The sequence below is a fragment of the Humulus lupulus genome, chromosome 3, assembly GCF_963169125.1.
Source record: "Humulus lupulus chromosome 3, drHumLupu1.1, whole genome shotgun sequence".
Classification (NCBI taxonomy): domain Eukaryota; kingdom Viridiplantae; phylum Streptophyta; class Magnoliopsida; order Rosales; family Cannabaceae; genus Humulus; species Humulus lupulus.
Window position 1 is genome coordinate 275,449,805 of NC_084795.1, and position 14,395 is coordinate 275,464,199.

Here is a 14,395-nt window from a genome sequence, read left to right on the forward strand (position 1 = left end):
ATATTTTCTACCTTAAATATGGTAGTTTGTGACCTAAAATGTTATTATATATATATAAACTATAAACAATATTTTGATTTAATTTTTCTTTTAATATGTTGATGTCATTCGTTTATATATAATATTTTTTATTTATTTGAAATTTATATGACAATCATAAAAACATAATAATAATAATAATTAATAAATATCTATATCTATATCTATATCTTTTCTATATAATAAGTGTGTAGATAACGAAAATTCTTGGTTTTAACAGTTTTTTTATTTTTTTTAATGTTAACTTTAACGGAATATTCTTATATTTAACAGAATATTCTTATATATAACAATAGTTTGTAAACACTTAAACTTAAATAAAATAAATAATTAAAATATGATATTTTTTTAGATATTTTACAATGACAATTATTTAAAAATAATAAATAATTAAACAAATTAAAATATAATATTTTTTAGATATTTTACAATAATAATTATTTTAAAATAATAAATAATTAAACAAATTAAAATATGATATTTTTGAGATATTTTACAATAATAATTATTTAAAAATAATAAAATCATTATGTTTGATAACTTAAATAAAATTTAATTAAACTTAAATTCACTTATTATAATAATATCATATTAAACATATAATACAATATACTGTAAATTAGCAACAAATTGTTTTTTTTAAAAAAAAAAAAAACTAGCAAGAAACTTAAATTTAAAATTCACCTATAATATTTAATATTACATTAAACATATAATATACAATCTCTTGTTGTCACTCCCAAATTCAAAAACTAGAACAAACATGAACTTGAACAAAAATAAATAAATTATTTAATTAAAATAGGATATTTATTTTAAATTTATATGACATTAATATAAATTTAATAAAAATAATTAATAAATTCTATAAATAAAACTAAGCAAACATGCATATTGCATGTTGTTTATATCTAGTATATATATAAAGATGTAAGGTCCCAGAATTTTACTTAGCTAGTTAGATCCTATGAAGAAATAGTTCTGAACGGGAGGCAATGTGGGAGTTAGAGGAAGACATGTTAGATCGGTATCCGGAATTGTTTGATAAGTAAATTTCGAGGACGAAATTCTTTTAAGTATGAGAGAATTGTAGAGTCCCAGAATTTTACTTAGCTAGTTAGATAGTAGTAGTAGTAGCAATATCTAGTATTAGTTTGTAGTATGTTAGATTTCGTGGATTTTGGTTCAAATTGGGACCTAGTTGGAAATTTCTAACAATAGTTATGGATTTTATAAGTTTAACTTATAGTTTAAGAATATTAATTGTAACATAATGCACTCACTCGTGTGAAGCCGTTGTTTTCAATAACATATGTTGTTCTTAATTTCCAAGTAATAATGCGTGGATTATTATTAATATTAATACATATAAAAGAACGCTTTATAAGTAAAATCTTTTTCGTTTTAGAAATGCAATAATAAAAAGGACAAATAATTCAGGACAATATTGATATAGGCTATAGCTAAATCACTATAAGTAATTTTAGTGTTATATTATTGACTCAATCACACATTAAGTATTGTTATTTGACACTTTAATGGGTGTTTAACTCTACATGAATTGACACCATATAATTGGTTAGTGCTACTTCATAATACTTATTAAATTAAAATGTGTGAGACACGATATTGGATTGCACCAATAGTGATATGTTCCTTGTGGTGTTGGATACCAGTGGTGCCCCTTAGCAATTCTCTTATTATATTGTTAAAATATTATTTTGAATGCTTAATAGACACACATGAGTACTTGCAAAAATGATTAATAAATTATGTACCTAGTGATTTTTAACTTAATTAATCTTTGTTCTTGGAAGATAAATATTCATTAAAAAAATAGAGAATTGCTTTGGGACATTACTAGTGTCCAATACCACAAAGAAGTGACATATCGCTATTAGTGCAATCCAATATCGGGTCCAACTTATTTGAATTTAATAAGTATTATGATGTATCACTAACTAATCACATAATAACACCTAATATAGTGTTGGGTATCTTAAGATGCCAAATATCATCACTAAGAAAACTAAACTAGGACTAATAATAATTACGAGTTTTAATAACATTGGCTCTTAATAAATAATGTAGTCAGAATACTTTCAAAACAATTGAGATATTTTTTGTTTGGTGTGTATTTTGAACAAATGAGACCAATAATGTGTGGAAAATGTCAATGACAAAAATATCACATGTTGATTGCAAAATAACACAAATACCTACTAACGCTCACCCATAAATAGCCATGTAAGTCAAAGTGCTTCTCATCCCACAAACAAAGAAAAATGAAGTGCTTGAGCAACCTTATCATCATATTTTCTTTGGCTATATTATGCCTTGGAATCGTTTATGCAGACGAAAGAGCTGATCACACATGTGGTCCTAGTCTGGGCAATCCTCCATGTAATGAAGGAAGGTGTTGCAGTATCCATAACTATTGCGGTGGCGGATCTGGTTACTGCAGCGGCGGAAACTGCCGATACATGTGTTGGTTTGCTGCACTAACTGGTGGTCTCCCTCGTCATAATGCTGTAACCAAAATTATCAGCAAATCACTTTACAGCAAAATGTTTAAGCATAGAATTGATTGCCAAAGCCAGGGATTCTATAGTTACGAGGCTTTCATCACAGCTACTGAATCCTTTCCTGGTTTTGCTACTACTGGAGATGTTTCAACTCGTAAGAGGGAGCTCTCTGCTTTCTTTGGTCAAACATCTCAAGTAACAACTGGTAACTACATATATACGTAAAAAACAAGTCTGTATATATACACTATACCAATAATACAAAGCTTATATATGCATGTGTTCATATTTGTTGAAAAATTAATACTACGTACCCATCCAAAAAAACTATGTATAAATATGCTTTGTTTGGACAGGTTACGATTCTAGTGATCCACATGCATGGGGATATTGTAATATCAATGCGACTGCTCACACTACGACTGGCAAAGATTACTGCACCTCCTCTCAGTGGCCTTGTGCTGCAGGCAAAAAGTATATTAGCAGAGGACCTATCCAACTAACTCAGTGAGTATCTCACTACTTCGTTTAATTAATTAATCACCATAAATTTATATCTTAATTTGACATTTTTTATAATTATTTATGTCTCAGCAACTACAACTACGGGCTTGCTGGTAAGGCTCTTGGGGTAGATTTGATAAACAATCCTGATTTGGTGGCCACAGACCCAGTAGTTTCATTCAAGACAGCCTTGTGGTTTTGGATGACTAAGCATGACAGTAAGCCTTCCTGCCATGATATTTTGATCAATGCTAATAGTCAAGTCTCAAGCTACCTCGTGATTGACAATATAATCAATGGCAAGTCTCAAGTGGACCAAAGTGGACTCGAAAAAAATAGTAGAGTTTCTACTAGTGTTGGGTACTATAAGAGGTACTGTGACATGTTAAAAGTGAGTTATGGAAAGCTAATATAAGGCAAAAGCACCATAACGTACAATAGTAGCTCAAGAAAAATAAATGGTGTAGTTGCCATTTCTAGTTCTCCCTTTCATCTATGAGAAACCCAATATGTAATCATGTAATATTATGTACCAGTGGTCATCATGTATTTGTGTCATCATGTATTTGTGTCAAAGTGGTCATCATGTATTTGTGTTAAAGTGGTCATCATGTACCAGTGGACCATTGGACCGGCGGCCAACTTTAGACAGTTATTTCTGTGTGTATCCATGTGATGAAATAAATGAGCTACAGAAACTTTTGTGTATTATATATTATGAGAATTGCTAAGGTGGTACACCACAACCATAAGTAGGTAGCATATCATTATTGGTGCAATCCAAAATTGGGTCCTATTTATTTGAATTTAGTAAGTATGGTTATGTAAATCTCCTTATAAGCTCAGTTTAATTACAACAGGTTAAATTACAAATTTGCATGTAGGCCAAATACCAGTACAGACACTCAAATCAAAGACTCCAAAAACTTTCAGTTACAACAGAATCTAGCAAGAAACAAGAATGACCTAATTAACTTCAGCTCAACAATCTAGACTATTTCTTCAAGCATATATATATATATATATAAAACAGATCAAGTTGGAAAAAGACTACCAGAAGCTTTAGATATCCCTTGTAAGCTGAGTTAGAGCAAGAGTGTTAGAGAGAGAAGCTCGGAGGAGCTCAGTTGTAATCACATGCAAAAGAAAGATCAGAAAGAGAGTTAGTAAGAGAGAAAAGGAAAAAGAAAACAGAGAGAAAATAAATAAAGAGCAGATTATCAATCAAAGTGTGTGATTTGAAATCTGTTGCAATCACTTGTAGTACCTGTTGTGACTAGTGGATAATCAAGCACTCTAAGGTAGCTTGACGGAGACGTAGCCCATCGTTCTGGGGTGAACTCTGAGATCAATTTTGGTGTTCAGATTCTCTTCCTCTGTTTGATTCTCTTGAACCCTAACCCTAAACTTTCACTATTGTTCATGTGTGCGTGTGTTCTTGATATTATGATTTCTGTGTTCTGAGTTGAATAACTCAGTGTGTTACTTTGTGGTTTGCTTGTTGGGCTGGACTGGGCCCTTTAATGTTTTGGGGTTTTTTATTTTTGCCATTTTTCATGGATGCATGAAATAATTGCAAGATTACCATAAATTTTTGTGTATTAATTTTTGTGTCTTGGAGTTAGAAGCTGCAAATTCTCACAGTGGTATCAGAGCCAGGTTCTTCCGCAAGATTCAAGACACAAATTGATACAATTAACAGGCAAGACTGGAATAAATTGATAATCAAGGACCAGAGGAAGTTGATCCTCAAAATTAGGGGAGTTTGAATCCACAAGAAGATGACAATGACATTGGAGATTTAGTGGATGTGTCACTGAATGATCAACCTGAGATTCCTAACCCTATCTATGATTTAAATTCTAACATAATCAAAATGAGTAGTTTTAAGACTGACATTGATAACTTTGATGGCTCAGGTGACTATAGGATTTGGAGGAGAAAGATCAGATCTTTGCTGGCACAACAAAATAGTTGCTAAGGGTTCCGGAAGAACCTATTGAATGGCCAAAAAATACAACCAAGATCCAGCAGAAAAAATACCTGGAAACTGCTACTGGAATTATCATCTTCAATCTAAGTGATGCAATCATCAGATTAGTGGATAAAGAAGAGACTCCTGCAGGGATATGGAGAAAGATAGAAGAACAGTTCCAGCAGAAGTCTTTAACCAATAAGATTTCTCTCAAAGAAAGAATCTTTGGTTTCAAGATGAACAAATCCAAGAATCTTGAGCAGAATCTAGATGAGTTTCTAAGAATGCATATAGAACTGGCTAATTCTGGTGAGAATGAGTCTTTAAGTGATGAAAACCAGGCCATCATCATCCTAAATTCTCTGCCAGAATCCTACAGGGAAGTAAAAACTGCCATTAAATATGGAAGGACTTCTATAACTTTGGATGAAGTTATCTCTGCCCTAAAATCAATGGACCTAGAATTAGCAATGGCTGCAAATGATCCCAATATTCTTGAGGAGGAAATTTTAGATGAAAATGAGTACCCCCGGCGCCCTGGAAAGCAACCTATGGTGAATTCTGATCCCGGCGAGATGAGTGATTCATCCGACTCTCGGGGACCACCTTCCCCCAGGGACGACGAGGACATGTCACTACTACAAATATAGGGTTTCTCTGCGCTTTTTTTTCAATCTAAAATAAAAAGCGCAGAGAAAAGGATTGAAGGACACTTAGGAACTTTGTTACTGTGGTTTTTTAAAAAAACGCAATGTAAAGTAGGAAAAGTGGGAAGTGAAAACTTTTTCTCTGCGGTTTTCTTAAAAAAAAACGCAGAGAAAAGTTACACTACTTTTCTCCGCGGTTTTTTAAGAAAACCGCAGAGAAATAAAGACTTTCTCTGCGGTTTTATTGAAAAAACCGCAGAGAAAAGTATTGTAATTTTTCAAAACTTTTACCAAGCATAACTTTGTGCTCGATTGTCCGTTTTGGGTATTTTTTTTAACTTTGATATTTTTTCGAGATCTATTCAAAGAAAATAATCTTTTCTTTGGATAGATCTCGAAAAAATATCAAAGTTAAAAAAAAACAATCAAAACGGATAACCGAGCACAAAGTTATGCTTGGTAAAAGTTTTGAAAAATTACAATACTTTTCTCTGCGGTTTTTTCAATAAAACTGTACAGAAAAGTCTTTATTTCTCCGCGGTTAGAAAACCGCAGAGAAAAGGTTCCAGACCTATATATAAACTCATTCTTCCTCACAAGGTTCGTAAACCTACTTCATTTCGCGAAAAACTTCTTCAACAGCGGCGGTATGTCTTTCAACCTTAATCTTACTATTTTTTTTTCATCATTTTTAGCTAAATCTTAAAAACTGAATTAGATGCTTGATATTTGTCTATTTTCAGGTTTTTGGTAGTAAAAATGGTTAGGATTTGATCGAAAAATTGTCCATTTTCACTGTATTTTTTTGCATACATTGTGTTCTTGAGCTTCAAAATAGGTAATGATCTATATATCTTTGTTTGTATAGTTTTTTTTTTTCATCATTATTTTTAGAGTTAATTTTGTGTGAAATAGACAAATAGAAATCAAAATTTTGAGAGGTTTTTCATAAATCATTAATTTGGTTGCTGAATTTTTTTTCTTCAGATTTTTCGGTGACAAAACCTGAAATTTTTTTTCAAGTTTTCTTTGTATGCAGCTAGATAGATCTCGAAAAAATATCAAAGTTTAAAAAAAAACACCAAAAACGGAGAACTGAGCACAAAGTTATGCTTCAACAAAGTTTTGAAAAATTACAATACTTTTCTCTGCGGTTTTTTCAATAAAACCGCAGAGAAAAGTCTTTCTTTCTCAGCGGTTGTTTAAAAAAAACCGCGGAGAAAAGTACATCTTTCTCCGCGGTTGGCATACCACTTTTCTCTGCGGTCGAATACACTGCATTTTTCAGTACTCTCGAAAACCGCAGTGTATTAAGTAAAAAAACCGCAGAGAAAAACCTTTTTTGTAGTAGTGTGTACTACAATCCCGAGAGATATGTCCCAATCATGGAACTCGAGAATCGCCAATTGCGTACACAGTTGGCAGAAGCTAAAAACGCAACGAAGAGCTAGCCAGACTAGCTTTTGAAGCGTAGACAATTCAAACCCCGCCTCCACAAGATGCCCAGGCTCCGCCTCCACGGCACGTTCATGTCCCACCTCGTAGGCCACGGGGGTGACCGCGTAAAAATACAGCCACCAGGAGAACGGAGCAACCTCCGCCACCAGCAGAGCAGCCTGTCCTATCGAGACCCCGGAGAGGTAACCAGGCTGAAGGTTCTGCCGACCTAACTACAGAGGCACCAGCGAGAATAGGGAATAACCGAGCCCCCTCAGAGGCTCGGACCCGAAATCCTGGTGCCACGTAGAATGTTCCGGAGCATGATCGAGTGAATTCAGGGCCTTCTAGGCCACATAATGGACGACAACCACCCTCTCGAATAGGGCACCCACCATCACCAATAAGGAACCCATCACCAGTTCGGAAGGATGCACAACCGACTTATCGTGATAGGGAAATGCAAGTTGGGAGAAGACATGGGAATGAAGAAACTACTAGGGAGTGTAGGGGTCCCCATCCCACAAGGAGTCAAATGTCTCGATCTCAAACTATGGAGACAAGAAACCCATCTCGTAATAATCATGCAACGAGCCATGTCATCGAAAGATTGGGTGACACTAGATCCGTGAGTATAAATAACCCGGAACCTTGGAATGCCAAAAATCGAGGAGATCACCCAGATTTATGGGAGCACTTAAACCATAATCGGGGACGTGATAATCCCCCAAATCCAGATGTGAGAGATCATCTCAACGGGCGCAAGCAACTGATTTACAATCCTGCGCCAAGACAGGGAACTGGAATTGTATTCAACGATAACCAACTCCCCCCAGTTTAGTCCAGGCCTCCCGTAGATCTAGTCCAAGAAAGGATTGAGTAATTGGAAAGAGCATTCAGGCTCTTGCAGAACGAACGTAGCCGGGAACGGGACGAAGAGTTCGATGAGGAACTTGAGCCCTTTGCCCCACATATCTCTAGCACCCCGTTTCCTCAAGGATTTAGAATTCCTCATGTCCCGCCATTCGATGGAAACTCAGATCCATACAGCCACTTAAGCACATTCAACACAATTATGTGAGCTAGTAATGTAGGATACGAGCTCAGGTGTATGCTGTTCCCAGCTTCTCTCACGGGTCCAGCAAAAAACTGGTTTGAAAAATACAAGAGGCATTTGATTGCCTCCTGTGATCAATTGTTGAAAGATTTCAAGAAACAATTCAAAGCCATGGTCGGCATCAGGCCCAAGGCTTTACCTTGACCAATGTCCGATAGCAGCCAAACGAGTCACTGAAAAGTTATCTCACAAGGTTTAACTTGGAAGTCGCTCGAGCTGGTGATGTCGATGACAGTGGCCATTTAATGGCCTTCGAGCCGGAGTAATGCTTGGGAGTCCTCTCTGGGAAGACTTGCAAAGAAATCCTGTAAGATCCTTAACCAAGTTCAATCAAAGAGCTCAGAGGTTCGTTAATGTAGACGAGGCGAGGTTAGCATTGAATATGACCTCCCATCCTACAACTACAATGACAAACACTAACTCTGTCTCAACCTCGGTGGATCCTACAACTTCAAAACCCCCTGGAGACAACCCTTCCAAGAGAAAGAAACATGAGGGGAACAACCCCGAGGCAGATGGGGGAAAGAAGAAGAAAGGAGAAAGATACTTCTCCATATACAAGGTGTATACCGAGCTCTATGAGTCTCGGGAGAATATCTACCTGGCTAATGAAAATCAGGTTCATTTTAGGTGACCCGATCCCATGAGAAACCAAAAGGAAAAAAGAGATTCTAGCAAATATTGTAGATTCCACAGAGATATCGGGCATACAACTGATGAGTGTAGACAACTAAAGGATGAGATCAAAGGATTGATCTCGAGGGGGTATTTCGGACAGTATGTAAGAAACTAAAATCCTAATCAAGCTTCCACCAGCCAAAGGGGAGTAGCTACACCACCTGCCCAAAATAATAACTCTCGACCTCGGGAGGATGAGCGACCCCCTCCGATTGATGGAGAAGATATGATAACCATCTCGGGGGGACCTCATATTGCAGGATTGGGCAAGAATGCCTAGAAAAGATATGTCAATGAGCTAAAGACTGGTGACGGTTCTCCCTACGAACTCGAACCTAGAGTTCCAAAACAACAAAGGGTCGAAACACAACCCATAACTTTTACTGAAGAGGATGCATCTCATGTCTAGTTCCCCTATAATGACCCCCTGGTCATCACCCTTCATCTTGCGAACAAGAAGGTACACCGATTCTTGATTGATAATGGGAGCTCGGTAAATATCCTCTACAAAGCCACTTTAGAAAAGATGGGACTCGCACTTCGCGACCTAAAAGCCTGTGCAACTACGTTGTATGGCTTTTCAGGAGAAGATATTGCTTGAATGGGATCCATCGAACTCCCTGTGACCTTGGGAGACTACCCAGTCTCTGTAACCAAAATGATGGAGTTCGTTGTAGTGGACCTTCCATCGGCCTATAGTGTATTTCTCGGGAGACCCGCCCTAGTAGGGCTGGGGGCAGTATCGTCAATTAGGAATTTGGCCATCAAGTTCCTGACTTCTGGGGGCATCAGAAATCTGAAAGGAAACCAGCTGGCGGGAAAGGAATGCTACAACATTTCCATTAGGGGGAGGAAACAGACAAGTGCACAGGCATTTGTCATAATTCGGAATATGGACAAGACGATCTTGGAAATCGACGAAGAAATCGACCCTAGAGTAGAAGAAAGATCAGACCTCGAACCATTTGAGGAACTCGAAGAGGTCAAGCTCGAAGAAGTCGATCCCCCAAAAATTGTGAAGGTGGGGAAAAACCTTTCAGAAAAAAAAGTAGCAATTAATTTGCTTCTTAAGGAAGAACCAGGATGTTTTCGCGTGGTCACATTAGGACATGGTAGGGATAAGTCCGAATGTGATAAGCCATGCACTTAACATTGACAAGTGCTTCCCCCCGAAGCAACAAAAACGAAGACTCCTGGACGATGATAGGAAGAAAGCCCTAAAGGAAGAAGTCAACAGGTTAAAGGCAAACCGATTTATACGAGATGCCTTCTACCCTGATTGGGTCGCCAACCCAGTATTGGTTCCGAAACCCAACGGAACATGGCGAACTTGTATTGACTACTCTGATCTCAACAAGGCATGCCCTAAGGATTGCTTTCCCCTACCTCAGATCGATCATCTCGTTAATGCCACAACTGGGCACAGTCTCATGTCATTCATGGGTGCTTATTCTGGATACAACCAGATTTCCATGCATGCACCGGACCAGGAACATACAAGTTTTGTAACAGATAAACGGTTGTACTGTTACAATGTCATGCCGTTCAGGCTCAAAAATGTTGGAGCAACATACCAAAGACTCGTGAACAGAATGTTCTCTGAGCAGATAGGTAATAACATGGAAGTTTATGTTGATGATATGTTAGTGAAATCCAAACGTAACGATAACCATGTAGACGACCTCGAAGAATGGTTTGCCATATTGCGGAAGTGCAACATGAAACTCAACCCCCAAAAATGCTCTTTCGGAGTATCTTCGGGGAAGTTTCTAGGCTTTATAGTAAATGCGTGAGGAATGGAGGTTAACCCAGACAAGATCCAAGCGTTAACTGACATGCCCTCACCTCGAAAGCATAAAGATGTCCAGAGTTTAACTGGACGGGTGGTGGCATTAAGTAGGTTTGTCTCTAAATCCACGGACCTATGTCTTCCATTTTTCAACCTCTTGAGAGGAGGCAACAAAATCGAATGGACAGAGGAATGCAAGCTCGCATTCTAGGATCCAAAGAAATACCTCGCGGAACCTCCGATCTTGTCAAAACCTATCACAGGAGAAGTCTTGTACTTGTATCTTGCTACAACCGAGCACGCCATCAGTGTTGTGCTCGCCCGAGAAGACCAGAAGGTGCAAAAACAAGTATATGATGTCAGCAAGAGGTTACTGGGGGCAGAGTCGAGATATCCATTAATGGAAAAACTGGCCCTTAGCCTGATCCACTCATCTCGGAAGCTCCGACCTTACTTCAAAGCACATCCCATCCATGTGTTGACTGACCAACCACTACGGCAAGTCTTGTCCAAAGCAGAGGCCTAGGGTAGATTGTTAAAATGGGCTGTTGAACTCGAACAGTTCGAGATCACTTATCATCCAAGAACGACCATAAAAGGGCAGGCCCTGGCAGACTTCATTGTGGAATGGATAGGAGTGTCTGATGACGAAGTTATAACCCTAGTTCGCGAGCTGTGGAAGCTTTATGTCGACGGATCTTCCAATGAAAATGGATCGGGGGCAGGAATCATATTAGTCACTCTAACTGGGAAACGATTGCACTCTGCCATGAGGTTCGGCTTCAAAGCATCAAATAAAAAAGCTGAGTACGAAGCTTTATTGGCAGGACTCCGAATAGCCAAGGAACTCAAAGCCAAAGCAATACATTGTTACAGTGGCTCACAGTTGGTAGTCAACCAAATCCTAGGGGAATATCAGGCTCGTGGCACAAGGATGGCTACGTATTTAGAAAAAGCTAAAGCGGCGCTCGAATATTTCGAGTTCTATGCCATAGAGCAGGTTCCCCGAGAGCATAATTCAAATGCAGATGCTCTAGCCAAGCTCGCCACGTCCAGCGAAGTCGAAAATCTAAACATAGTACCAATAAAGCACCTGTCGACTCCAAGTCTCAGCGAGCCTGAAGAGGAAGATGTATTTATGATTGACTCTGAACCAACCTGGATGACCCCAATAGTAGATTACCTCGAAACTGACATTCTCCTAGTAGAATGAAACAAGGCTCAAAAATTGATGAGTCAGATTCCAAGATACACTATTGTGGAAGGAAGGTTATATCGAAGAGGATATTCTATGCCATTACTCCGATGTGTGACTCCACCCGAGGCAAATAAAATCCTAGAAGAAATTCATGAAGGATTTTGTGGAGACCACACTGGGGGGCATAGCCTATCAAAGAAAATTACAAGACAAGGATACTTTTGGCCTACTATCAAAGCAGATGCATTCGAGTATGCAAAGAAATGTGATAAATGCCAGTGATTCACTACGATTCCGCGAGCTCCTCCATCCGAGCTAACCATGATGACCTCCCCCTGGCCATTTGCGGTGTGGGGAATTGATCTCATAGGTTCATTGCCAACCGGCAAAGGTGGAGTGAAGTATGCAGTGGTCGCGGTCGATTACTTTACAAAATGGACCGAGGTCAAACCTCTGGAAACAATTACATCGAAAAAAGTCCTGGACTTTGTGGTAAAGAACATCATCTGCCAATATGGAATGCCAAGGAAAATAGTATCAGATAATGGTAATCAATTCGACAGTGAATTATTCACCCATTTTTGTGAAAAATGGAATAATAAAAAGCTTCTTCTCTGTTTCCCATCCCCAACCAAATGGCCAAGTCAAAGTAGTAAATAAGACTTCAAGAGTTCTATGAAAAAGAAGTTGGAAGAAGCTAAGGGAAAATGGCCCGAGGAGTTGCCCCAAGCTTTGTGGGCATATCGAACTACAACTCGCACTTCAACAGGACATACCCCTTTTTCCCTGGCATATGGATGCAAGGCCATGCTACCAATCGAGGTCTAAATACCCTCTATTCGAAGTCATGCTTATGATCAAGCCTCGAACCAATCCCAGCTCGAAGTAAGTCTGGACCTTATTAAAGAAAGGCGAGATGAAGCTCAATTGAGGAATGCATTATATCAACAGCAAGCTACTTGATATTTCAATAAAAAATTTCGGGACAGGAAGTTCGGATTGGGAGACTTAGTGTTAAGACATGTGTTCCTAGCTACGAGGGACCTGACTGCCAGCATACTTGGGCCTAATTGGGAAGGACCTTACCTAATCGAGTCAGTTATCCGATCCGACGTCTATAAATTGGCAAGAATAAACGGAGAATTGGTACCACGAGCTTGGAATGGCGAACATCTACGACCTTACTATCAATAGTGTAGGAATGATGTCTCATGTAACCATGCTTGTCTATCTTTACAAAGTTTTTGTTAATAAAGTGTTAAATTTTGATTAAAAGTCATTTTTGTTTCAATATGTTGTATTTTTTTCAAACTCTCTTAATTTAATAACCTATGATCTCACTCATAGGATATTAAGGGGGCATCAGTGGTATATATACCATAAGTTTGAAAAAATAAATAAGTCCAATATAGCATACACAAAAACTAACAAATGTTTGGACCATTAACCCGACATAGAATTTAAAAGTGTATTATAGAAATAAGTGTCTGGATATAACCATATTATCAAAAATAAGTGTCTGGATATAACCAGATGCGCGAGCTAAGATAATTTGGATGAAACCAGATTATTAAAAATAAAGTGTCTGGATACGACTAGATACGCGAACAAGTGCGATCTGGACATAACTAGATCGAAAATATATAAGTGTATGGACTACGAACCAAACAAAACCTAATAGGTTTGGAACAAACTGGCTAAAATTGATCGACACAAGTGGGAAAAAGATAAACCTACTATGAGCTAAGTCGATACCGAGGTTGGAGTATTTTGTAGCAAAAGTTTCGACCTCATAACCTCAAGGAATTGTCCGAGGAAGAGGAAAAGTGACTAAAAAGAAAGATACAACTAAACTACTTAGCTTACATATCACTTAAGTACTTTCAAGTGCGTGGTAAGAGTAAGATCTGACCCTGACAAATAATGAGATCAGATATGGATATATCGGGCAAACTATGTGTGAATGCATCGAAACTCGAGCTTAAATCCAACATATGCTTGTATGAATAAACTAACATGAAGGCAAAAATCTAATATAAATTGCTTAAACTATTTTGATATGAGAAATGTAACGCAACAATATTAAAGTAAAAGTCGAACATGGTATTAAAAATATCAAATGTAAATAGATCTTTTACGAGCTATAAATTGTTTTTTCCCCAAGGGCATGAAAAAGAAAGGCCCTAAACTATTAACTTTTTTTTTAAATGGGACGCAGCCCATGATCGAGCTCTAGGAGATAGGAGCATCCCCCTTGGCAGCACTTGATCCCTCCTTAGCCTTCTCAGCTTCCTCCTGAGCAGCTTCCTCCGCCTCCAGCTGAGCTTGCCATTTAGTCAGAAGCTCGTCCTCAAAAGAACCCAAGAAGCTCGTGTCGAGATCGACGTTGTTGGCCCAAATCCTGTACATGGCCATGTCAACTGCTCGATCCTTCCTTTGCTTAAACTCTTCGAGGAGGCAAGCCTTTTCACCCTCCATTATCTCGA

General features: G+C 38.0%; 1 protein-coding gene across 1 annotated transcript; it reads left to right on the forward strand.

Annotated features, from left to right (window-relative positions):
• Window positions 1-2,287: 2,287 nt before the first annotated feature.
• Window positions 2,288-3,781, forward strand: LOC133824366 (mulatexin-like). The gene is made up of 3 exons (XM_062257249.1): window positions 2,288-2,769; window positions 2,921-3,071; window positions 3,159-3,781. Exons 1-3 carry the CDS (start codon window positions 2,325-2,327, stop codon window positions 3,481-3,483), a joined length of 921 nt encoding a protein of 306 aa, XP_062113233.1. The 5' UTR covers window positions 2,288-2,324; the 3' UTR covers window positions 3,484-3,781.
• Window positions 3,782-14,395: the final 10,614 nt, after the last annotated feature.

Bases quoted from the DNA above. Each gene is read 5' to 3' on its own strand.
- LOC133824366 (XM_062257249.1), top strand. From the start codon at position 2,325: ATGAAGTGCTTGAGCAACCTTATCATCATATTTTCTTTGGCTATATTA. The intron at 2,770-2,920 runs GTAACTACATAT...TTGTTTGGACAG, and splicing joins AACATCTCAAGTAACAACTG to GTTACGATTCTAGTGATCCA. The intron at 3,072-3,158 runs GTGAGTATCTCA...TTTATGTCTCAG, and splicing joins GGACCTATCCAACTAACTCA to CAACTACAACTACGGGCTTG.